Here is a 27,574-nt window from a genome sequence, read left to right on the forward strand (position 1 = left end):
GTGCATTTTTACCTGTCACGCCTGCATTTTTTTGCACACTCCCTGAAAACGGCCAGTTACCACCCAGAAACACCCACTTCCTGTCAATCACTCACAGATCAACAGAGCGACAGAAAAGCGTCGCTCGACCTTGTGTGAAACTGCATAGTTTTGTGTGAAAGTACTTTGCGCGTGCGTACTGCGGCCCGTATGCATGCGCAGAAATGCAGGTTTTTCACCTAATCGCCGCACTGCAAACGAAAGTAGATAGCTTTCCCTTGCCCTCAAACTTCTCTTACATGCCCCCTTCCCACCAACTTCCTGCCCATGCGTCCTGGTCCTACCAGCTTTGTTCACACGTCTTTCTGATGACCCAATTTTCTAACCAGTTTTTCCCTCACGTGCCTTCATGCTCACAAGTATTTCTCCACGGATATGGCTGTCTAAATCGACCAGAAAAAGGTTGACAGTGTCTAGGTTGACCCCAAAAGTTCGGTAGGCACAAGGTCGACACCCGAAAAATATCAACATGACAAAAAGGTTGACACAGGAAAAGGTCGTCGTGAGGTTGTCTTTTTTTGTGTGTGTCATGGACTCAGTGATCGGGAACCCCAATTAGTGCTCCGCTTCACCCGCCATGCTTCAGGCAAGGTGCCTCGCTCCGCTACTGCTGCGCTTGGTTACTATTACCAATCGTACTCCACGTGGATCGTAAAGTATGAAAAAAGTCAAGAAACTATTTTTTGTTGACCTTTTCCTGTGTCCACTACAAACATTTCAGCTTTCTGTCTGTGTCGATTTAATGCATGTCGACCTTTTGACTGTTGACCTTATCAATGTCGACCTAGCATCTGGATACCTTTCTCCACACATGACCCCTTACCGCAAGGCCACACAGGGCCACTGAGACATCCACGGGGCCTGAGTACTGAGGTAGATGTGGCAAAACATGGGCAGGTCAAAAAAAATCTAAAGAAAATATTATGCGTGGCACCAAAGCAGCTGGGCCAGTCCCCTTTTACAGTCACAGACTCAGGCAATTAAGGGGTTATTCAGAGTTGTTAGCACACCAAAAAAGCACACTAATGGGCAAAACCATGTTGCACTGCAGGTGGGGCTGATGTACCATGTGAAGAGAGATTTAGATTTGGATGGGGTGTGTTCAAACTGAAATCAAATTTGCAGTGCAGAAATTAAGCAGCATGTATTTACCCTGCACAGAAACAATATAACCCACCTAAATCTAAATTTCTCTGCACGTTTCATCTGCCCCACCTGCAGTGCAGCATGGTTTTGCCTAATTGCTAACAACTCTGAATAACCCCCTTAGAGCCTTCCCCTCTCTGTGTTTCTGCCCTTAGATGCCCCACATGCCTCCTCGGCCTACTGGCTTTTCACCATTTTTTTGTTAAGAAAACAAGGATTTTTACTTATGTTAAAATAAAGTGCTTAAGACATAATTTTGTAAATTCTTAAATTTTGTGCAATTCTAAAAAGTCATCTAAATTTTCTTATTCTTCCAGAATAAGTTGCTGGGGAAGCAGCTGAAAACAAAATGCACAAGTCTAGAAGGAACGGAGTATCAGCGTTGGCTCCAATACAGGTATTTGTCAAGTTCTGTTTTGGGACGACCAACCGTTTTTCCCAGTATTCTTCTACGGAGATCATTTAGACACATAACATACGGTAAGTAAGCCAAAGAGTTAATCAGAGAATAAAACAAGAGATCATCCATTCTTTAAAAAAAAAAAAACTAAAAATGTACATATATTTAAAAAGGTGGAAAATAAGAAATGTCAAGTGCAACCTTTCAAAAATGATATATTTTAACTATTGTAATTTAGCATTTGAAACTGTAATCACAAACTATGAATAACCGAGAAATATAAACTCATGCCTGAACAACACAAGAGCATGTTTGTTAAATTGAAATGTTAAAGTGTACCCTCTCGGCACCACTGTAAACTCATTGGCCCTCATTCCGAGTTGTTCGCTCGTTCTTTTTCATCGCATCGCAGTGAAAATCCGCTTAGTACGCATGCGCAAAGTTCGCACTGCGACTGCGCCAAGTAACTTTACTATGAAGAAAGTATTTTTACTCACGGCTTTTTCTTCGCTCCGGCGATCGTAATGTGATTGACAGGAAATGGGTGTTACTGGGCGGAAACACGGCGTTTCAGGGGCGTGTGGCTGAAAACGCTACCGTTTCCGGAAAAAACGCAGGAGTGGCCGGGGAAACGGTGGGAGTGCCTGGGCGAACGCTGGGTGTGTTTGTGACGTCAACCAGGAACGACAAGCACTGAACTGATCGCACAGGCAGAGTAAGTCTGGAGCTACTCTGAAACTGCTAAGTAGTTAGTAATCGCAATATTGCGAATACATCGGTCGCAATTTTAAGAAGCTAAGATTCACTCCCAGTAGGCGGCGGCTTAGCGTGTGTAACTCTGCTAAATTCGCCTTGCGACCGATCAACTCGGAATGAGGGCCATTGTTATTTACTACAAGGTGTCTGTTAAAAATGACTTTTACAGAATGTATTCTAAAATGTAATGTTTAGATTGAAAAATAATATTGTTCTTGTAAAGGGGGTACTCACGGAGCGATAATCTAAGCAATCTGACTAGATTGCTTAGATTTTAAGCATGATCGCTCCGCGTGTACCCCCACAGCGATAGCAATGCGCAGCCCAACGCATCGCTATCGCTGGTGCTAGGCTCAATCTAGCACATCGCTCATTCCACCGCTGGTTGAAATGAGCGGCCTACACCCCCCCTCCCCGAGCAGTTCGCTCAGCACACATCTCTCCCCAGATCTGCCCGTGAATACGGGCCTTTATGCACCACATTCGTTTTTAAAGGGTAGCATCTAGAATGCCTTTGCTGAGAGGTCCTTTCCTATAATGCACTGGGTCATCATCATAAACTATTTTGAATAGTAACCTGAGGCAAGCGGCACGAGACACTTTGCCCGAAACATGGTGAGCTAAGCGAGCCCACGAGGGTCCAATGCAGCTTAACTAAAAGAAAGTCACTTATAACAAACGGAGATTGGAGAAAATAAATACATGCTATAAGGGCAGATGACCATTTCCACCCTCACTTGATGTCACATCCAAGTCCTTCCCATGAAGAGGAAATAGACACAACCGTTTTCAAAGATACCTGCCACATATCAGTATTGTTTGGTGGTCTAAGTTCTCATACCTTATACAGGTTGAGTCTCCCTTATCCAAAATGCTTGGGACCAGAGGTATTTTGGATATGGGATTTTTCCGTATTTTGGAATAATTAGATACCATAATGAGATATCATGGTGATGGGACCTAAATCTAAGCACAGAATGCATTTATGTTACATATACACCTTATACACACAGCCTGAAGTTCATTTTAGACAATATTTTTTATAACTTTGTGCATTAAACAAAGTGTGTGTACATTTACACAACTCATTTATGTTTCATATATACCTTATACACACAGCTTGAAGGTCAGTTAATACAATATTTTTAATAACTTTGTGTATTAAACAAACTTTGTGTACATTGAGCCATCAAAAAACAAAGGTTTCACTATCTCACTCTCACTCAAAAAAGTCCGTATTTCGGAATATTCCGTATTTCGGAATATTTGGATATGGGATACTCAACCTGTACAAACTCCCAAATTTGTGGTACTGAAAATGTCTGGATGCAGACAAAACTGTAAATAATGCTAAAAGGATTTGCACTTACTAGACCTACCAAGTTAAAAACAGAAAAAACGGGTACACATAAAATAAACTGCTTTGTTACCATTTAAGTTTCGCTCAATAGATAAAAATTAGCTTTAATGTACTGCAATTTCAATTGCACACATTTCAAACAGCCAGCAGATGGCAGAAACAGAAAATACACACAGATTACACATCTAAATGGATATGATCGGATTTTGAATACATTTACTACTTGCTTTTCCTTATTTAGATATGGATGCCCTCGAAAAATAAGAGGTCTTTAATGGCACAGAAAGATATTGCAAGTACTGACCATCATTTGCATCAGGTTTCAATCAAAAAGATAAAGGAAACACAACAGCAGCCACCAAAAGCCAGTGTTTTTCACCTTTCCCACTAAACAGAAGCATGAACCGTGGTGAATTGTGATCCCATATGACCTCAGAGAAAGATAAACATGTCCTAATAACATAACAATGGGCTCTACTGCCTCAGCTTTTCAGCAGTTTAAGTTGTACAGAAATTACTTGCAATTCCTAACACAGACTGGAAGAAAATATACCACTTATGCATTTGAAAGGTTTTCTCCCTTTCTACTACTGAATGGAGCCCACGCGTTTGAAATCTTGCTGCTATTTATTTCATGACAAATTGCAAGACAGAATTCACTTCATGCAACGCCACATAATAGTAATGATTAAGCCAATTGCATCACAGTATGGCTTACAAGCACACAAAACAGCGGGGTTACAGATAACTTTCAATGCTGGAAAGCAGCAGCCATTTTTCAAGAACTCCTGCAGAGAAGGAAAAGTTTTAGTGAGCTAGCAGGATGAATCAGATCTAGATTTTTAGGACTGAATTTTGTATGGGCCTACACAACAATTTTTTATTTTAATCTATATTTTAATTCACAGGACACACCCCTTAATTTGAATTAATTTGAATACTGACCACTATCATTTAAATGAGTCAATGGCTTTAACGGGAACTTGTTTGTGCATACAAAAAAAGATGCTAACATGTTTGACCTTAAGTAACCTTTATATTTACCTTAATTAACCAACAACCTCATTATTTGTAAACATGGGTGTTAAAAAACAAAGTTTCTAAATAGCATTATCAGAACACAAGAAATGCACGAATTAGTGTGTCTTAAAACATCCTTGTAGAAATGTGTACTCGGTACACCAGAAGCTTTAAGAGCATGGGTAGAAAGGGTAAAATGTACACTTGTGTGTCTAACTTGCTATATTCAGTTTAAACATCCAGGTCACTAATAAAATAAATGCAGATATTTTTAAAAGAAAAGACAATAGAGGGTGTGCTTAATCTTTTTTTTTTTTGCCAAAAATGCGTCTTAAGGGGGGTACACACGGAGCGATAATCTAAGCAATCTGACCAGATTGCTTAGATTTTCAGCAAGATCGCTCCGTGTGTAGTCCTAACAGCGATAGCGATGCGCAGCCCCGCGCATCGCTATCGCTGCTGCTAGATTGGCCTGCATGCAGGCCAATCTAGCGGGTCGCTCACTTCACCCGCTGGGTGAAGTGAGGGGCCCCCCCGTCTCCCCCCGCACGCTCAGCACAGATCGCGCTGTGCTGAGCGCCGGGAGAGATGTGTGCTGAGCGGTTCGCTCAGCACACATCTGTCCAGCATCGGGCCGTGAGTACTGGCCTTTAGTATGCAACAGAAAACTGCGCTGACGATTTATCCCCCCCCCAAAAAAAAATGCCCAGAAATTGTCGGGTTTTTTCCTGAGTGAATTAGGTGAAGAACATGTATTTAACCTTATGCAAAATGATTTTAGTTAAAAAAAGAAAAAAATATGTATTTTTTTATATTTGTAAAATAACCACCCCCCCCCACCAAATTGGAACTTCGGTCGACACCATCGGAACATCGGGAACATTGCGACTTTTGTGCAATAATTGGCAGCATGGCAAACACTGGCAGAGGGTGCCGGGAGGCAAAGGGACCTTCCGGTCCATTAGAGAACAGCAGCAGAGGGAAGTTTATTTTCCCTGCAGTTGCACACGCTGTCTTACTGACTGGTCGCAACCATTGCTGGTGTGGTCTGTATATTATGCGACTATGCCAGGCAAGTGGTTAATTTGATGTGACACTTGTATTGTGTGTGCATGAGTCTGTATATGAAGCACAAGGGAACTTGAAGTGGCTGCCGCATCATATGCGATTCAGAGACTCTGTCGCACAGATAAACAAGTGTCACATTTCAAATTAATTAGCTCAGTCTCCTGGTGCAACCTAATCACATTGCATTTTCAGCAAATAAATGCTAAAAAGATGCCCAACACAAGCAGAGTCTCGGCGCAACTGCAGCAAAGATGTATGCGGACACGTCTGGAAACGATTGTCTATAGATTATACTAATCAATTACTTAATTTAAAAGTAATATATGGGTACTCTTACTGTATGCCTGTGAAAATTTGCTTACAGGTTAATATAATAACAAATAATTTAATGACTTGCACTATGAATCAATATTATTATTATTATCCTTTATTTATATGGCGCCACAAGGGTTCCGCAGCGCCCAATTACAGAGTACATAAACAAATAATCAAACAGGAAAACAGCAACTTACAGTTGACGACAATATAGGACAAGTACAGGGTAAATAAACATAGCTACATCAGCAGATGACACCGGAATAAGTATCAGGTGGCAGAAGACTGCTGGATTTGGTGCAGCTGAAGATTATTAAAGTAAGAAAAGGGTAAGCACATGAGGGAAGAGGGCCCTGCTCGTGAGAGCTTACATTCTAAAGGGGAGGGGTAGACAGACAGGGGTGAGACAGATGGGGTACATAGAGAGCGTGGAACAGAGGTTTAGGATGAGATTTGGCTGGGTTTGGTGAAGAAGTGGGTCTTGAGAGCCTGTTTGAAGTTTTGTAGCGAGGTGGAGAGTCTGAGGGGGAGAGGTAGGGAATTCCAGACAAGTGGTGCAGCACGTGAAAAATCTTGGAGGTAGGAGTGGGAGGAAGTAATCCGCAGGCAGGAGAGTCGGCGAGCATTAGCAGAGCGAAGAGGACGGGTGGGAGTGTAAAGCGAGATAAGATCAGAGATGTAGATGGGAGAGGAGTGGGTGAGGGCTTTGTAAGCAAGTGTGAGAAGCTTGAAATGGATTCTGAAAGGGAAGGGGAGCCAGTGAAGGTCTAGTAAGAGAGGAGAGGTGGACGTAGTGCGTTTGGTGAGGAAAATGAGCCGGGCAGCAGCATTGAGGATAGATTGGAGTGGAGAGAGGTATTTGTCAGGAATGCCAGTCAGGAGGAGATTACAGTAGTCCAGTCTGGAGATGACCAGTGAGTGGATAAGAGTCTTAGTAGCATCCTGGGTCAGAAAGGGTCTGATCCTGGAAATATTTTTTAGATGAAAACGGCAGGTTTGTGAGAGGTGCTGAATGTGTGGTTTGAAGGAGAGGGAGAAGACAAGGATTACTCCAAGACAGCGCACTTGGGGGGTAGAGGAGATTGTAGTGCCATCAATAGATAATGAGATTGTAGGAGGTGAGGTTATGCGGGAGGGAGGGAAGATGATCAACTCGGTCTTAGACATGTTAAGTTTAAGAAAACGCTGGGACATCCAGGAAGAGATAGCAGAGAGACAGTTGGAGATACGAGTGAGGAGAGCAGGGGAGAGGTCTGGAGAGGAAAGATAGATTTGAGTGTCATCAGCATAGAGATGATATTGGAAACCAAAAGAACTAATGAGCTTACCTAGTGAGGATGTATAGAGAGAGAAGAGAAGAGGACCAAGGACAGAACCTTGGGGTACCCCTACAGTTAGTGGAAGTGAGGGGGAGGTGGAGTCATGAGAGGAGACAGAGAATGAACGGTCAGAAAGGTAGGACGACAACCAAGAGAGGGCAGTGTCACGCAGACCAATGGAGTGAAGGATTTGCAGTAGGAGAGGATGGTCCACAGTGTCAAAAGCAGCAGAGAGATCAAGTAGAATAAGTAGAGAGTAGTGTCCCTTAGATTTAGCAGCATGGAGCTCATTGCATACTTTTGTAAGGGCAGTTTCAGTGGAGTGGAGTGGAGAGGACGGAAGCCAGACTGGAATGGGTCAAGCAATGAGTGTGAGGAAAGAAAGGAAGTAAGGCGGTTGTAGACAATACGCTCAAGGAGTTTGGAGGCAAAAGGGAGGAGAGAGATGGGTCGGTAGTTGGAGAGAGTGTTTGGATCAAGGGTAGGTTTTTTAAGAATAGGAGAGATGAGTGCGTGCTTGAAGGCAGAGGGGACAGTGCCTGATGAGAGGGAGAGATTGAGAAGGTGGGAAAGATGGGAACAAGCAGAAGAAGAGAGGTAGAAGAGGAGGCGGGAGGGGACAGGGTCAAGTGGGGAGGTGGTGAGGGGACAGGAACGAATGAGGGCCATGACTTCCTCTCCAGATGCATGGGAGAAAGATGACAGAGTTGGTGCGAGGGATGGGGAGGGTTGGTAAGGGATGGGAGAAGGCTGGTTACTGATGGTCTGGTGTGATGTGATGTCCTGACGTATGGAGTCAATTTTGGATGTGAAGTAAGTGGCAAAGTCAAGAGCGGAGAGTGAGGAAGGGAGACGAGGTGGAGGTGGGCAGAGGAGTGAGTTGAGAGTGGCAAAGAGGCGCCGGGGGTTGGAACACTGGGAGGAGATGAGGTTCTTGAAGTATGACTGTTTAGCAAGAGAAAGGGCAGCACTGAAGGATGAGAGCATAAGTTTGAAATGGAGGAAGTCTGCCTTAATGCGTGATTTCCTCCAGTGTCGCTCAGCAGTACGTGAGCATTTTTGCAGATATCTGGTGCATTTGGTGTGCCAGGGTTGAGGTGTTAATTTGCGAGGGTGAATAGTGGATGGTGGAGCAACAGAGTCAAGAGCAGAAGTAAGGGAAGCATTGTATGTGGAAGTGGCTTGTTCAGGGCATGAGAGAGAGAGAATAGGAGAGGGAAGTGAGTCAAACAGGGAGGAAAGGAATGTGGTGTCAATAGCTTCAATGTTACGCTTAGTGATGGTAGCCTTAGGTAGAGATGGGGAAGTCGAGAGAGATAGGTTAAAGGAGAGCAGGTGGTGGTCAGAGAGGGGAAATGGGGAGTTGGAAAAATCAGAAATATCAGCATGTGGCAGCTTTAATACTGTGCAGATGGTTATCAATACTGAACAATCTGAAAACTGAACTTTATAGATAATAATTGGGTAAATACATTTTTGTTGTGTAAATTGCAGTGCTTTTCGTTGCTGAGTAATGCCATCTTGAGATAGTACATTACAATCATTTATTGTACAGTATATATAGTGGTTGGATGTATACATTTAAGTTGCTGTAAATTTTAGTGCTCTCATTGACTATGTTAGTTTTTCTTCCAGCCAATTTTAAAACTGATTAAAACACTGACACTGTAGTGAAACAAACTTATAGTGACAGCCAATTATACATTGTATTCCAGTAACAAAATAATATATTCCAGTAGAAAGCAAAATACTGTAACTGTAGAAATCTAACTATGTGTAAATGTTTTATATTTTTTATATAATTTATCTAAAAATTACTTTGTTATCAACATAAAATCTGAAGGTGATCATTTAATAGGAGTACAAGTACACTCTTACTTGCACTATATTTGGATAAGCCTGTTCTAAACTCTGTGGCTCAGTGTGTGGGAGGGAACTGCATTCACAAGATGCTATCCAACAGCTGTTGTGTGGGGGAAGAAACTTTTTAGTAGGCAGTATGATTGAGAATAGGAAGAAAAAAGCTAAACAAATGCAAATCACACCAATTTCTAACCAATATAAGATAATGGAATTCATTTTTGGACAAACAATATAAACAATCAACTATCTTAAAAGCGTCAGGTATTTCTTCTCATCTAGGTTATTCTATACAGAAAAATTAGATTATAGAAACGCCACTGCCTCTATGACACTGACACAATATGTCCTAAAAACAACACAAGAAGGTAGATTGATTGAGATAAAAAAAAATGTTTACAAAAATAATTTATTTAGATAAAACTTTCAACTTGTTACAAAAGTAACTAGAAATGTAAAATTACAACTGTACATCTAGATGAGAGAGAGTAAGACGGCCCGTACAATACTGTAGGCTATGAATATGACCTCTACAAATAAACTGCCCCCAAAATTTTGACTACAAAGTTAAATAGGACTTTCAAGAGCAAAGCATTTTGGGTATATATCCCCCCCAAAAATTTCTGAGGCTCCTAAATAGCAGCAACTTGTGTAGGCAATCAGCTGCGATCACCACAACGGGTATGGAGCTGATCATAGAACAATTATATTATGCAGAAAAAAAGGTGCCCAATTATATTATGCTAACAGCACTGACTGTACCCACTGAAATTTTGTTTCATGCTTCGGATAGACATTAATGCTGCTTGAATTGTAGCGAATATAGTGAATAAACAATACATGGTTCTATCCTCTGGTGTTTTTACCAAATAAAGGGCTTCTCTCAAGTTTTCCTCCATTCCCATAGTCCTCTTTGGGGACGGATGCTAACCACAATTTAACACGCAAAAATAAGCTAAGCTATGCTTTTCGTAACTGGGTAATGCTATTTTGATATGGCATTACCCTATTATCACACGTTCCTCATAAATGAGTACATAAGGTAGCGTTACCCGGTCTATAATTATTTATGGGCAACTTGCAAAATCAGAGATCACAACAACCCCCAACAAACCCCTCCAAGGTCAAAGCTCAGCACAACGGTATCCGGTTGATAGACAGTGTCAAGTTAGACAGTCAATACATAGACACCATATGTTAGACTGACATTAGGTCGACAGGGTCAAAAGGTCGACATGAAAAAGGTAGACAGTACAAAAGGTAGACAGCACAAAAGGTCAACAGGGTCAAAAGGTCGACATGAAAATGGTCGACATAAAAAAGATAGACACTTTTTTAAAATGTAACATGTTTTTGGACTATTTCATACCTTCTCTATCCATGTCGGCATAGAGTTGGTTATAAACTTTGTGCCGAGCGCAGCGAGCCACGGAGCCCGAAACGTGGCGAGCAAAGCGAGCCCCGCGAGGTTATGCCTTTCTACAATTGGGGGTCCCAGATGACAAAACTATACACACAAACCACAAAAATGCAAAAAACATGGTGTCTACCTGTTTTATGTCGACCATTTTCATGTCGACTTTTTGACCCTGTTGACCTTTTGTACTGTCTACCTTTTTCATGCCGACCTTTTGACCCTGTCGACCTAATGTCTGTCTAACATATGGTATCTATTGACTGTCTAACTCAGGCATGTCCAAACTGCGGCCCTCCAGCTGTTGAGAAACTACACATCCCAGCATGCCCTGACACAGCTTTTGCATTCTCTGACAGCAAAACTGTGTCAGGGCATGCTGGGATATGTAGTTTCACAACAGCTGGAGGGCCGCAGTTTGGACATGCCTGGTCTAACTAGACACTGTCTGTCTAGTATACCACACCCCAGCACAACACACATTCAAGGGCACAAACTGTAGGAACATTTTGTCAAGTATTTTAAGATGCTAAAGAGCAGCATAGCAGCAGAGTTTTCGTCATGGCTCTTAAAGGAACCCGCATAACGAATAGTGGCACAACTTGAATTTGTATTGCTGCAAAAGGCATCATTACAGATTTGCAGTTACAGCAAGGCCTTTATAAACAGACCACACAGTATAAAGCAATTCAGTTTCACTCTGAAAAGAAATCAAATTCGCAGGTCACCCATGCTGCAAGAAGATATTAGTCCACGTAGGTTAAAATTATTTATGAACTAGTAAATATATTTTAGTTCTGCTCTCAGAATAGTATGTAAAAAAAAACGTTAGCAATGCATGGATTGTTTTTTTTACAATGTATGACTACATTTTTCAAACGTGTGTCTTTGGGGAGTGGGGACGGTACAGGTAGCATGCCTAGAAAACACACACACATAGCTATCCCTTTTATAGGGTCATCCCAATAGTCTGTTATCAACTACTGCTTGCCTGAACAGATGAGGCCTGCAGGTAATGGGTTCGATGATCCTCTTGCTTTTGAAGTGCAGCATGCAATAAAATCATGATGGGATCTATTTTTTTTTTTTACTCCTCTGCACCTAAACACACAATTTTTTTTTTAAATAATTAAAAAAAAAAAAATCAATAAATCATCTAGTAAGATCGAAGATATCTCCTGTGTGCAGCTAAGTATCAAAAGTAACAGCAGTCCCCCTTTTTATTAAAGGGAAACCACAGTTGTCTTCAATTTATCAAGCTTTGGGAAGTTTATCAGTGCTTGATACAGTACCTCAACATTTAATACAATCTTGAGGTGGTATTAGCCATTGCCGCCTATAGGATACAATATGCATTTTTCTCCAGAAAGAAATCTTGTAATATCACACTGGTAGCTTACATTTGCTGGGCCTGATGGCTGCACATGCGCAGTAGGCAAGCGGTATCCAGATCTGGCAGTAAGGGATCACTGTACTATTTATTCTGTGTTGGGACAGGATTCGGTCAGTGCTACGGTCACACCAATCACTGAATACGAATGCAGCAATGAGGAATTTACATTATCACGGCTGTACCAGGAGTCTTAATAAAATTCTGAGAAAACACTTCTCTGACTGAACCCTAAGGTCATTTAGGTTTATAGATGGCAGTGACATTACAACTATTTGAAAGTAAAAAGCTTCAAGAATAAAATTCCTATAAGGACTGCCATGTGGTCTGAAATTTGCTTTGTACCTAAAAGCCTCTACAAGTCCTTTTGAGTACTATAGCATAACTGTTAATAAACACTAGCCTTCTAGTAGTAAAATTCAGAGGCTTTCCAGGGAAGACTCAGGCTTAAAAGTGCTCAGCCTTAAACATAACAACACTTTTCCATAAATTACCCCATACCAGTCTGTTTTCTGCTGCCTGATTGCTGTTACACAAAGCACTTGCGTCTCCCCAGTGCTGCTCTTTATAGATTTCCTTCTGCAAGTGTCTAATGTTTTTATTTTTTTGAAGCCTGGCCAAGTTCCCAGTCTTCCACTAATTTCTAGCAATGTGTGACTAACATAATCCAACATTCTGAAAAATAACCATTACCTACCATGCTAGAGATGCACACACTATGGGGTATATGCAATTGCGGTCGAATTCCCGAAATTGTCGAAAAACTGGACTTTTTCGCCCCAAAAAAAAATTCGACAATGCAATTCAGTACTTTCCGTCAAAAACATGGACTTTCAAAATTTTTACTTTTTGAAATTCGACATTTGTCAAATTTGACATTTCTGCAATGGTACAAATGCGGCAATTCGCCAAAAGTATATTCAATTGAAGTTTGGAAATTCGACAACAGTGCTTTTAGACAGTAAATTCGTAATTTTCAATCCGTCACACTTTGGTGGCGGAATCTAATAAAAAAAAATTTAAAACATGTTTTTTTGGGTGTTTTTTTTTATTGGTAATAGCATATCTATTTATATTAGGAGGGATTAGGTACTTGGTTTGTCTATTTTGGAGGCACAAGTATTACTTATATATTTGTAAAAATATATATATTTTTTTAAATGGAATGGTAAAAACCCGAAAAAAATGGCGTGGGGTCCCCCCTCCTAAGCATAACCAGCCTCGGGCTCTTCGAGCCGGTCCTGGTTCTAAAAATCCGGGGGAAAAACTGACAGGGGATCCCCCGTATTTTTAAAACCAGCACCGGGCTCTGCGCCTGGTGCAAAAAATACGGGGGACAAAAAGAGTAGGGGTCCCCCGTATTTTTTACACCAGCATCGGGCTCCACTAGCTGGACAGATAATGCCACAGCCGGGGGTCACTTTTATACAGCGCCCTGCGGCCGTGGCATTAAATGCCCAACTAGTCACACCTGGCCGGGGTACCCTGGAGGAGTGGGGACCCCTTCAATCAAGGGGCCAGGGGTGAAGCCCGAGGCTGTCCCCCCCATCCAAGGGCTGCGGATGGGGGGCTGATAGCCTTGAGAAAAGTGTAAGAATATTGTTTTTTTCCAGTAGTACTACAAGTCCCAGCAAGCCTACCCCGCAAGCTGGTACTTGGAGAACCACAAGTACCAGCATGCGGGAGAAAAACGGGCCCGCTGATACCTGTAGTTCTACTGGGAAAAAAATACCCAAATAAAAACAGGACACGCACACCGTGATAGTAAAACTTTATTACACACGTCGACACATACATACTTACCTATGTTCACACGCCAACCTCTGTCCACTTGTCCAAGTAGAATCCACGTGTACCTGTGAATAAAATTATACTCACCTGATCCAGTGTCCAGATTATAATCCACGTACTTGGCAAAAAAAAAAAAAAAACGAACACCCGAACCACACGGACTGAAAGGGGTCCCATGTTTACACATGGGACCCCTTTCCCCGAATGCAGAGACCTCCCCGTGACTGCTGTCACAGAAATGTCTCTTCAGCCAATCAGCGAGCGCAACGTCCTGGCACTCTGCTGATTGGCTATGCGCGTCTGAGCTGTCAGACAGCGCATCGCAAAGCCTCGCCATTATATTCAATGGTGGGAACTTTGCTTCAGCGGTGAGGTCACCCGCGGTCAGCAGCTGACCGCGGGTAACCCCACCGCTGACGGCAAAGTTCCCACCATTGAAACTAATGGAGGGAGCTGTACGATGCGCTGTCTTGACAGCAGACGCGAATACAGCCAATCAGGTGAGTGCCACGAAGTAGCGCTTCCTGATTGGCTGAAGGGACCTTCTGTGACAGCAGTCACGTGGGATCCCGGCATTCGCGGAAAGGGGTCCCATGTGTAAACATGGGACCCCTTTCAGTCCGGGTGTTCGTTTTTTTGTTGTTGCCAAGTACGTGGATTATAATCTGGACACTGGATTGAGGTGAGTATAATTTTTCACAGGTACACGTGGATTCTACTTGGACAAGTGGACAGAGGTCGGCGTGTGAACATAGGTAAGTATGTGTGTGTCGACGTGTGTAATAAAGTTTTACTATCACGGTGTGCGTGTCCTGTTTTTATTTGGGTATTTTTTTTCCAGTAGAACTACAGGTACCAGCGGCCCCGTTTTTCTCCCGCATGCTGGTACTTGTGGTTCTCCAAGTACCAGCTTGCGGGGGAGGCTTGCTGGGACTTGTAGTACTACTGGAAAAACAATATTCTTACACTTTTCTCAAGGCTATCAGCCCCCCATCCGCAGCCCTTGGATGGGGGGGGCAGCCTCGGGCTTCACCCCTTGCCCTTGGGTGGCTGGGGGGGGGGACCCCTTGATTGAAGGGGTCCCCACTCCTCCAGGGTACCCCGGCCAGGGGTGACTAGTTGGATATTTAATGCCACGGCCGCAGGGCGCTGTATAAAAGTGACCCCCGGCTGTGGCATTATCTGTCCAGCTAGTGGAGCCCGATGCTGGTGTAAAAAATACGGGGGACCCCTACTCTTTTTGTCCCCCGTATTTTTTGCACCAACACCAGGCGCAGAGCCCGGTGCTGGTTTTAAAAATACGGGGGATCCCCTGTCAGTTTTTCCCCCGGATTTTTAGAACCAGGACCGGCTCGAAGAGCCCGAGGCTGGTTATGCTTTGGAGGGGGGACCCCACGCAATTTTTTTTCGTTTTTTCCCCGTTTTTTAAAAATCGGATCAAAATCCGTCAAATCGGCCGTTTTTCAACAGCGGGACTGTCTAATCTGTTTTTTATTGAATATGTTGAATTTCGGCACCCACTTGCCGGAATTCGACGGTCGAATTGTGTCGAATTAAAAAACGGCCGAAAAATTGCCGCGATTCGCCGCTAATTGCATATACCCCTATATCAGGCCAATTTATTTGGGACAGGAAAAGCATCATCTTGTGAGCGAGTTTATAAATGCATCTTCCCATCTTTGGAGCAAGTGATTTGCAGCATTAATAATTACTAGCTACCAACACAAACTAAGGTATAAGCACACATATCACCTTTATATTTTGAGTGTTATGAGAATTAGGTTTTTACTGTACACTCAGAAATAAGATTAGCGCACACCATTAATTCCACATGAAATAAGTCTCCAAGGTTGCAACCCTTATTAAATTAAGTAAATATTTTACATATTAGTAAAAGGAGTCCGTAAGGCTCTGCCATCATTTTATATAGACAAACATTTAAAACTGCTGCATTTGTCACAAATATTTTACCTATCTTCAAATTGGAGCGATTGCTAAAAAAATAAATTTATGTTTAAAAGACACCACACTCATTAATTATATCAGGTATATCCAATAGAAAAGAATTGGTATAAGATCCCTTGGTGCATACAGTGTGGGTTGAAAAGAAAGAAATAAAAAAATATACTTTTCTATGTAGATATCACTTCTCATGAGTAAAATAGGTTGGTCCACATGGACAAAACAGATGGAATATATAGGGTCATTCAGTTAAGATATAAAACCTTTAAGCAGATATAAGGTATACACATATACAATAGAGTAAACGTCCAATACAATAATTGGAGCAGTAAAATAAAACAATAGAATATAATAAATCAAAGATTTCAGATAAACATCAATGGGCATATATAAGCCCCCGTTCCAGAACAAAGATAGTTTAGTGCTGTAAATGTAAGCACTGTGAACGAGTCCAGATAATGCTCAGCGTGTCTGACTGGTCAACTTCTCCTGTGGTCACGTTGGGCAGCTTGCAATGGCACAGACAGGTTTCCAGATACAGTATGTGCTCTTTTTGAAGGATATGATATCCAACAATATTCAAGAGCAGAGCATTTGTACTGAATGGAAGAGGTCATGTAGTAGGATCATAAAAATGTTCCTTAAAATAAAATACACAATCTAATGCTTACAATCTTGGCTACCTTTTGGTATAACATCAAAATTCTTCTTTAAATGTATTACATTTTCATTAATTGTAAGTATTTTTTTTAAGGAAACCTTGGTATGCCTTAATGGTAGATAGTGGATACAAATCCCCAGATAACCACACTCTACTAGGCAGACATACTGGCCAGGCCAACAGTCTATACCGGTACTATCTTCACGGTGACAAAACACAAAACAAAACACAATAATTTCCAGGAATAAACACTGAAGGTAACTATGACGTCTATAGAAAACAGATGCTCCAGTTTCAGTTGTGTGATTGTAGATTTGTAACATTGAGGAAAACACTGCAAATTATCAGCAGGCAGTGATCTGTGCTACTGAACTCATGTGACACAGACTGCATATTTTGGGATCTCAGTCTGATCACGCTCTAGGCAACACTACTCCAATTTATCTAACTAGAGCAGGGATGGGGAACCTTCGGCCCTCCAGCTGTTGTTGAACTACACATACCAGCATGCCTTGCTACAGTTTTGCTATTTGGCCATGCAAAAACTGTTGCAGGGCATGCTGGGATGTGTAGTTTTACAACACCTGGAGGGCCAAAGGTTCCCCATACCTGAACTAGAGAGACAAAACATTGAAATTGTGCTTAGGGCTCTAATAATTTTTAATCACTTCTCTTAAACCATTTGGTGTGAGAACTACATTTAAACTATGTGATTATAGCATATCTCCACAAAAAAATAAGATCTTTTTTAAATCTTACTTAAAATCAATATACTTAAAACATATTTAACCTGAGAATTTGAAATCTTCATTATGTATCTTCAGTGCTGGGAAAAGGCACATAGTGTTTCAGTAATCCATGTCCTTGAGCTTCAGAGTTGTCTGTACAGTACATGCTAATAAGCAGGAGGAAGGGAATACATGAGCAATAGTGTAGGCAAGGTTTACTTACTGGAATATTTCTCTGTATGAATTACAGAAAAAAATACAATACAAAACAAGTTCCCTAAAAAAACAACAGGCATCTCTGTGTCGCTGGAACAAATCAGTTAGATTCGAGTGATACACAAAGGAAGGAAATTATATACGTACCCCCACACATTTATTAACACATGCTTATTTGCAAACTTTATGTGTAATAATAAGATTTTACACTTACCGGTAAATCTATTTCTCGTAGTCCGTAGAGGATGCTGGGACTCCGTAAGGACCATGGGGAATAGACGGGCTCCGCAGGAGACATGGGCACTTTAAGAAAGACTTTAGACTCTGGGTGTGCACTGGCTCCTCCCTCTATGCCCCTCCTCCAGACCTCAGTTAGAGAAACTGTGCCCAGAGGAGATGGACAGTACGAGGAAAGGATTTTTGTTAATCCAAGGGCAAGATTCATACCAGCCACACCAATCACACCGTATAACTTGTGATAAACTACCCAGTTAACAGTATGAACAAACAACATAGTCTCGGTCCAAACCGATGAACTATAATATAACCCTTACGTAAGCAATAACTATATACAAGTCTTGCAGAAGAAGTCCGCACTTGGGACGGGCGCCCAGCATCCTCTACGGACTACGAGAAATAGATTTACCGGTAAGTGTAAAATCTTATTTTCTCTAACGTCCTAGAGGATGCTGGGACTCCGTGAGGACCATGGGGATTATACCAAAGCTCCCAAACGGGCGGGAGAGTGCGGATGACTCTGCAGCACCGATTGAGCAAACAGGAGGTCCTCCTCAGCCAGGGTATCAAACTTATAGAACTTTGCAAAAGTGTTTGACCCCGACCAAGTAGCAGCTCAGCACAGCAGTGGAATGGGCCTTAACCGATTTCGGTAACGGCAATCCTGCCGTAGAATGTGCCTGCTGAATTGTGTTACAGATCCAGCGAGCAATAGTCTGCTTTGAAGCAGGGCCGCCAACCTTGTTGGCTGCATACAGGACAAACAGTGCTTCTGTTTTTCTGATCCTAGCCGTTCTGGCCACGTAAATTTTCAAAGCCCTGACCACATCAAGGGACTCGGAATCCTCCAAGTCACGTGTAGCCACAGGCACGACAATAGGTTGGTTCATATGAAAGGATGAGACCATCTTAGGTAGGAATTGAGGACGGGTCCGCAACTCCGCTCTATGGAAAATCAGATAGGGGCTTTTATGTGATAAAGCGGCCAATTACGAAACTCGCCTAGCCGAAACCAAGGCTAACAACATGACCACCTTCCAAGTGAGATATTTCAACTCCACCTTTTTAAGTGGTTCAAACCAATGTGACTTAAGGAAACTTAACACCACGTTAAGGTGCCAAGGCGCCACCAGAGGTACAAAAGGAGGCTAAATATGCAGTACTCCCTTCACAAAAGTCTGTACTTCAGGTAAAGAGGCCAATTCCTTTTGAAAGAAAATAGATAAGGCCGAAATCTGAACTTTAATGGAGCCTAATTTTAGGCCCAAATTCACTCCCATTTGTAGGAAGTGAAGAAAACGGCCTAGATGCAATTCTTCCATAGGAGCATTCCTGGCCTCACACCAAGAAACATATTTTCGCCATATTCGGTGATAATGTTTAGACGTCACGTCCTTCCTAGCCTTTATTAGCGTAGGAATGACCTAATCCGGAATACCTTTTTCCGCTAGGATCCGGCGTTCAACCGCCATGCCGTCAAACGCAGCCTCTGTAAGTCTTGGAACAGATAGGGACCTTGTTGTAACAGGTCCTGCCTTAGAGGAAGAGGCCACGGATCTTCTGTGAGCATTTCTTGCAGATCCGGATACTAGGTCCTTCGTGGCCAATCTGGAACAATGAGAATTGTTCTCACTCCTCTTTTTCTTATTATCCTCAACACCTTGGGTATGAGAGGAAGAGGAGGAAACACATATACCGACTGGAACACCCACGGTGTCACTAGGGCGTCCACAGCTACCGCCTGAGGGTCTCTTGACCTGGCACAATACCATTGTAGCTTTTTGTTGAGACGGGATGCCATCATGTCTATTTGGGGTAGTCCCCACCGACTTGCAATGTGCGCGAAGACTTCCTGATGAAGTCCCCACTCTCCCGGATGCAGATCGTGTCTGCTGAGGAAGTCTGCTTTCCAGTTGTCCACTCCCGGAATGAACACTGCTGACAGAGTGCTTACATGATTCTCCGCCCAGTGAAGAATTCTGGTGGCTTCCGCCATTGCCACTCTGCTCCTTGTGCCGCCTTGGCGGTTTACATGAGCTACTGCGGTGATGTTGTCTGACTGGATCAGAACTGGTCGATTGCGAAGTAAGATCTCCGCTTGACGTAGGGCGTTGTATATGGCCCTTAGTTCCAGGATGTTGATGTGAAGACAAGTCTCTTGACTTGATTAAAGTCCTTGGAAATTTCTTCCCTGTGTGACTGCTCCCCAACCTCGGAAGCTCGCGTCTGTGGTCACCAGGATCCAGTCCTGAATGCCGAACCTGCGGCCTTCCAGGAGGTGAGCACTGTGCAGCCACCACAGGAGAGATATCCTGGCTCTGGGAGACAGGGTGATCCTTTGATGCATTTGTAAATGAGACCCGGACCATTTGTCCAGTAGGTCCCATTGAAAAGTCCTCACATGGAACCTGCCGAAGGGGATGGCCTCGTACGATGCCACCATCTTCCCCAAGACACGGGTGCAGTGAAGCACTGAAACCTTTTTTGGCTTTAATAGGTTCCTGACCAGAGCTATGAGCTCCTGAGCCTTTTCCATCGGAAGAAAAACCTTTTTCTGTTCTGTGTCCAGAATCAGGCCCAAAAAGGTCAGACGCGTTGTAGGAACCAGCTGGGACTTCGGAATATTGAGAATCCAGCTGTGCTGTTGCAACGTCCTCACTGACAGTGACACGCTGTCCAGTAACTTCTCTCGAGATCTCACCTTTATGAGGAGATCGTCCAAGTATGGGATAATTGTGACACCCTGTCCGGTTTCAGAACCACAAACAGGGTTGAGTAATACCCATTTCCTTGCTGGAGAAGAGGAACCTTGACTATCACCTGTTGCAGGTACAATTTTTGAATTGCAGTTAACACTAACTCCCTTTCTGACGGAGAAGCTGGCAGAGCCGATTTGAAAAACCGGTGAGGAGGCATCTCTTCGAATTCCAGCCTGTATCCCTGAGAAACAATCTCTATTGCCCAGGGATCCACCTGTGAGTGAACCCAGACTAGGCTGAAAAGTCGAAGACATGCCCCCACTTGAGCTGACTCCCCCAGGGAAGCCCCAGCGTCGTCCGGTGGATTTTGCAGATGTAGGGGAGGACTTCTGCTCCTGGGAACTAGCTGTGTGCAGTTTTTTTCCCTTGCCTCTACCTCTGACAAGAAATGACGATCCCCGTATCTTCTTGCTTTTATTTGAACGAAAGGACTGCATAATATTGATTGATAATGAGGTGCCTTCTTAGTATGTAGCGGGAGAACATAAGGTAAGAAATTCGATTTACCGGCCATAGCAGTAGAGACAAGGTCCGAGAGGCCTTCTCCAAACAACTCCTCCCCCTTGTAAGGCAACGACTCCATATGCCGCTTTGAGTCGGCATCCCCCCTCTACTGTCGGGTCCACAAGAGTCGCCTCGCAGAAATAGACATAGCATTTATTCTGGAGCTTAGTAAACAAATGTCTCTTTGAGCATCCCGCATATATAAAGCTGCATCTTTGATATGCTCTAGGATCATTAGAATGGTATCCTTCTCTAGGGTGTAGTTTCTTCCGGCTATGTGAGGAGAACGGCGGCGCGGCTCTGGGATGAACGCCCAGGACGAACCTGTGTTCTACTCCCTCTGGAGCTAATGGTGTCCAGTAGCCGAGAAGCAGAGCCTATCATTTAAGTAGGTCTGCTCCTCTCTCCTCAGTCCCTCGATGCAGGGAGTCTGTTGCCAGCAGAGCTCCCTGAAAATAAGAAAAAAACCTAACAAAATGCTTTCATAGCAGGAAACTCAGGAGAGCTCCCTGCAGTGCACCCATCTTCCTCTGGGCACAGTCTAAAACTGAGGTCTGGAGGAGGGGCATAGAGGGAGGAGCCAGTGCACACCCAGAGTCTAAAGTCTTTCTTAAAGTGCCCATGTCTCCTGTGGAGCCCGTCTATTCCCCATGGTCCTTACGGAGTCCCAGCATCCTCTAGGACGTTAGAGAAAACACACTGTACATGTACAATAATTGCGGTACATGAGACACTCACTTCCAATTCTCTTTTACCTTAGTTTTCTTATGGGCCCTACACATTAGGCAATAACACTGAAAGATATGAACGAGATCTAGATCTTATCTATCTTTCAGTGTGTAGGTACCAACGATGAACGATGAGCAGCCCCGTCCATATTAGCATACATTGCTATGGAGCCGGGTGACAGGGGGAGTGAAGAAACTTCACTGCCCCCGCCGCCGGGTCGCCTGTCAGCCGTATCGGCTGTCAGGCACCTTGGCGGCACATCTCCTAATGTGTAGGGCCTATAATTTACACTTGCCTATTATGCTGGAACGTCCGGAAGACATTTGATGGAGCACTTCCTGACACCCCAGAGAATAGACTAGACTCCTGGTGACTGAGGACATGAATAAGGTGAATAGCAACATGGCACCCTGCAACCACAAATCTCGGTACTGAACAGCAGGGCAGCAGTGACGGCAGTTTCTGCACACCTCAACACTCGTACCTACTCGCCTGAATTTTACAAAGGGTTAACTAAAACATTGGTAAGCATAGTCTCACTAGATTGGTTGCCTACTTTGATATTTGTCTGGGTTTGCAGGCCTGAAATACACACTGTGAGTCACTGAGACATATGGCAGACTAGGTGCCAAGGGGGGAATGGCCCAAGACTGACACGCCTACACCCCCCATGTTACTACCTTAACCAGGAGGATGGGGACATGTCTTCTCTCCCTTTGCTGGTCCAGGCCCTTCAGACAAGCCAGGGCATGGATAACTCATAATCACCCCACACCCTTGAGTACACATTCTGGTGGGATGGGAAGGTGGCATCTGGGAGTGTCTTGATAAAAGCACAAGTGTTGTATATGACTGACGTATAATTTTGGCCCACAATAACATTAGATTCCTTAATTATATACAGATGAAAGCACTACTCTAATCTTTGCAATATCCATTTAACCATAACAAAAAGACTTATCACAGTGTTACAGAAATAGTTAATGGTTTTAAAAAATAGATTGTATAAGCTCAATAACATGAGTTTAGCTCATGTCATAACGAAACATAGCAACAGTTATCAGAATACTGTTTTCCTTATGTGTTCACAAGGCAGATCTAGCTTCCAAAAATATTGACGTTTAAATATTTATAACCAAAGGAGCACTCTGGGTGAAGCCCTCAGTATAATTTCTGCATGCTATAGAACTGTAGGAAATATTTTAATTTATGAAGGAATAAACACAATTATTATGTATCAGTTTCTTTTTTTTTTTTTTTATATCCAGTATAGTACCTAACATACTACAATTTCCATTTTTTATTTAATACTCAGCATGTGTACAGAATAGTCACTGAATTTTTAATACACCTTGAGGGGTCAGCGCTACTAAACTCATCTCCATAATCCATTCTGCTAGCACAGTAAATAGACGTATTACTGATGATCATTGTAGCCAGTAGCTCTAGCAGCAGTTACTCTCTGCAGGTATGGCAGATCTGAATGAAGCCATTGTTTTATAGTTAAATAAATGTTCCATTCCAAAACAAAGAAAAAATAAGACCGTTGTTAAAGGCCATACATGCCTATAGCAATTTGGCATATACAGTTCATCATTCTTAATGATTCCTAAAATATCCAACATAGTGGAAAAACATAAAATAAAACAAAATATAGTGGTCAGCGAAAAATCAGCTTGTATATCATGTGTAGGGTTTTGTTTAAAATTAAATTAATTTGGCTTATATCTTGTAGTTCTGCTTAAACCTGTCCCATTGTAGTTGCCTAGTAAAATTCTATGCATTGTGCAATTAACCACCAATTATGGTAGGCAGATTCTGGTCACACATACATAGGATGTCTGCCTTCTATAGTTAACTAGTTAGAAGCCTGTCAAAATGACGGACACCAGAGCCGGATTATAGGGGGGCGGTCCCTACTCACACAGGAGGTGCTGGGGCTTCTGGAAGTCTTGCTGCTGGGATCCGGTGCTGTGTCATGCTGAGAGCGTGTGAGTATGTGAGTGAGTGAGTGTGTGTGTGTGTGTGTGTGGTCAGGGATGTGCGGTGAGGTAAATGGCTCAGGAGGCACTGGCTAGTACCAGACACAAATTTACACGCAATATATGGGCCCAAGGGTGCATGTGGGAATTATACACAGGTGCAGCAGTATATACTGCTGGAAATTTGGTGAGTTTTGATCAGAGATGTGTGGAAAAGGTAGGCAGGGGCACTGCCTCACCGGTCAGACTTTTTACTCCAGAGTTTTGACTATAAAAATGATTAGAATAATACAAAGAAGATATTTATAATATGTTTTTTTCATATACTTTATATAGTCAAAACTCTGGCATATACATTAGTATGACAGGAAAGGCTCTGCCTCACCTCCCCACATGTCACTGCTTTGTGTAGTGTTAACCTTTTATAAATATAGATGTTGTATATATGTAATGGGCAGGCTATAAAGATGCTGCACTATATACACCAGTACTGGAATGTGTAAGCTCACCACTCCTACCAGTAGCCACCAGCAGCTGGCCGGAGGAGTGCTGTATATATAAAAGCAGCTGTGGCTGTTATCTGCCTTCTCCTCCCCCTCATCATCTGTAGCCCCAGCACCGACCCCTCCTCCTCCCGGTCACCGCACTGCTCAACTGACACAGGGTCTCACCTGCCAGACTGATCCACCCTCTCCCCCCACCGGTAAGTGGCCACACGTGTCCCCGATGCCTCCGCTCTCAGCGCTGCGGGACTGTCTTGGGGTTCCTGCATCCGTTTCCTGGTTACTGCTGCTACTTGTTGCCGAGTCCCGTGATGGCAAGTAACCTGGGGTTGCAGCTTAATATATGGAGGAGGGGTGCAGAGTATGCAGTATATGGGGGGGAGCAGTATATGGAGGTGTTTGGGTGGGGAGGTGCAGAATATGGTAGAGGATGGGGGTGCAGTGTATAAGAGCAGTATATGGTGTGGGGTGCAGTGTCACACAAAGGTGACTAAATTGAAAAAATCTGCATTTATCTCTCCACTGTCCCTTCCCTCACCACTTCACTCTCTCCCCAGTCGCTATCCAACCCAACCCCTCCCTCCCCCCAAGCCCTATCTGCCCCTACCCACTCCCCTCTCGTCCCAGTCCCTATCTGTCCCAACCCTCCTGCCCTCTTTCTCCCCAGTCCGTAGCTGCTCCTACCCGACTCTCCACTGCCCAGCCCCTATCTGCTCCTACCCCCACTCTCCATATGCAGCAAGTGTGAACAGTCAGATCAGTATTATTAATATTAGCAGCAGCAGGGTAGGAGGCTGTAACATCTCCCTGCAGTATTCATTTCACTTTGAGTTGTGTCAGCTTCCAGCACACAAAGGAATCATTTGGTCCATGTGGCAGCCTCTAGTGGCCGGCAGCACACATAACAGAGGTGAGGAAAAGATTTTGCTTTTATTATATAGGATGCACAGAAGCCACTAAGACTTATTCCAGCGGCGTCTGTAATTGAGTCTGCCTCTATATTGTAAGCTTGCGAGCAAGGCCTTTCCTATCTCTATAACGGTCTGTTATTTACTCAGTTTCATTGTTTCCAATTGTAAAGTGCAACGTAATTTGCTGCGCTATAGAAGAAACTTTAAATAAATTAAGCAATGTTTTATATATATCTACACGCTCCCTTTACCTGTGGCCCCCTTTCTTGATTTGTACCGATTTTTATGTGTAAAATGTTGGAGGATATGATATAGCTGAAAGTAGCCGTTGCAGGGGCAATAGCTCTACCACGATATACACTGTACCATAAATTACCGGTGTGTGACCTGACTATGCCATTTAATGCATGGGCAGAAGGAACCCTGACTGGCTGGTGATGGTGTATGTACGGTATCTGCTTACTGCAGATTACCCAAGCATGATGAATCAGCTTTTTTTAAATAGCCCTCAAAAAGATTTTCTATCTTCATGATGATAAATAGATCCTTTAGTACATGGTATGCAATCCTGTGGATAGATAGGTATGTAAGTGAAAATGATACATGCCACATGCAATTTAGTCTGAAAGCCATAAAAGCAAAACAAAAACAAAAAAATAAATAAAAATGACTGAGCATTAAACATAGGAAGATACTAAAAACAATATAATTTAAGACCTGAAACATGAAAATCCAGGCACACATTCCATACATATTCCCAAACAAGCATATCTATATACAGTCAATAAGTATAAGCAATATTAAATCTAAACACATTGTGGATATTTAACCTATCTGCTGTAAAACATTAACAGTCCACTTTCATGGCCTACCCCCACTCCCCCAAAACTATATAGTTGTAAAATGATCATTATAGCATATTTTGTTACTCAGGCATTTCCAACCTCGGTCCTCAAGTCACACTAACTGCCCAGGTTTTTGTGATATCCAGGCTGCAGCACTGGTAACTTAATTAGTACCTGTAATTTTGATTTAATCATCTGTGCTGCAGCCTGGATATCACTAAAACCTGCACTGGTAGCGTGCCTTGCGGACTGAGGTTGGGAATTCTTGTTGTAGTTTGAGACATAAGATGGATAGGGTATCATACAAGAACGTGACTCAGCAGGCTATAGATCTGGTCATGCTCAGGAGAACAATGATGTACCATTACAGAACATCACACAAATATAGAAAACCTCCTTCCAGAAAGAAAAGGAGAGAGTGGGCTTCAATTGTGTATATTCTGCCACTAATACAATGATGGATTGAGGATATTCCTGTATTTACTGTACACTGCTTTTAGGCAGAGGCTGCTTGGAATCTTCTCCTCCTCCTGTCTAGACTTAAACTACATTGAACATGTAGACACATGGCTTAAGTCTTTAACAAGACATAACAATACAACACGGTCAGAAGCACCAGGCTATTATTCTTGGATAGAGACATAAATGTGAGGAAAACGCCACAACTAAATCTACATTGTTTAGAGCTTTAGATGTACAGTGGAAAGTTTATGGGTATTATACAAGTATTTAACTGTATAAGCAATATCACATTAAGTTGCTTGCTAAAATGCATTTAAACAAAAATCTGAACAAGTAAATATTGTTTAATGAAAATGTTCTTGTACGGTATTAAAAGAATAATTGCATTATTTAAACTATATTTTAGAATAATTTGTACCTTTTTTATGTAATTTTCACTACAATATTATGGGGGTTATTCAAAGATGGATGCAGATCTTGCGGAACAGCAATATCTGCATCCATCTACTCACATGTGCTGGAGGCCACCCAGCACAGGGCAAGGCTGCCCAGCATGTGTGTGGAATCGTCCCTTCGATGCATTTGCAATTTAACTGCGGACGCATCGTTTGAGGTTGACCCCTGCCTGTGCAGCCTAGCTGCACTGGCAGGCAGTCCGGCGCATTTTTTTTTTCTCAGCGCGGCTGCGTGTAACATCACGCAGCAACCCCGAAAATGGTCCAGACACACCTGTGTCGTTTGGACCATGAAGTTGAAACGCCAGCATACATAAGAAGGGTCTGGGTACAATAACCCGGCAGAATACCGACAGCATGATCCCGATGGTCAGAATCCCGATGGATTACGGCATTTTTGCCCTACCAATACACCTAATCCTAACCGACATCTCTCGCAAACTAACCCTGAACTCCGCCACTCACAGCCTAACCCTAACCCCCCTTTCCCCACCAAACCTAGCACTAACCGTCTCCCTAGTGCCTAACCCCAGCCCCAGTACTTGTTGTCAAGATCCCACTGTCATTATTCTGACTGTTGAGATCCTGACCTCAAAGTACAGGAGGGATATATTATTCAAAAAAAGAGAAGTATTAGAAGACAAGGACATGCACTGAAACTGAAGGGAGGTAGGTCCAGGGGAAATTTGAGGGAAAATAAAAAAAGGGTAAACTAGATGGGCCAAGTGGTTCTTATCTGCCA

At 43.0% G+C, this 27,574-nt stretch overlaps 1 protein-coding gene across 11 annotated transcripts in view; it reads right to left on the bottom strand.

The window, feature by feature from the left end:
* Positions 1-27,574, bottom strand: part of ARID1B (AT-rich interaction domain 1B) — an 836,140-nt gene that overhangs the window by 297,622 nt on the left and 510,944 nt on the right. Inside the window, exons 1-2 of one of the 11 annotated variants that reach the window (XM_063917681.1) lie at positions 24,175-24,261; positions 17,292-17,396 (exon numbers count right to left, since the gene is read on the bottom strand). The exons of the other annotated variants lie outside the window; for them this stretch is intronic. Of the exons in view, the coding sequence (XP_063773751.1) occupies positions 17,292-17,312 (21 nt within the window). The 5' untranslated portion in view covers positions 17,313-17,396; positions 24,175-24,261. Of the gene's footprint in view, positions 1-17,291; positions 17,397-24,174; positions 24,262-27,574 lie in introns of those variants that run through there. 11 annotated transcript variants of the gene reach the window in all.

Source organism: Pseudophryne corroboree, chromosome 4 (genome assembly GCF_028390025.1).
Source record: "Pseudophryne corroboree isolate aPseCor3 chromosome 4, aPseCor3.hap2, whole genome shotgun sequence".
Lineage (NCBI taxonomy): Eukaryota > Metazoa > Chordata > Amphibia > Anura > Myobatrachidae > Pseudophryne > Pseudophryne corroboree.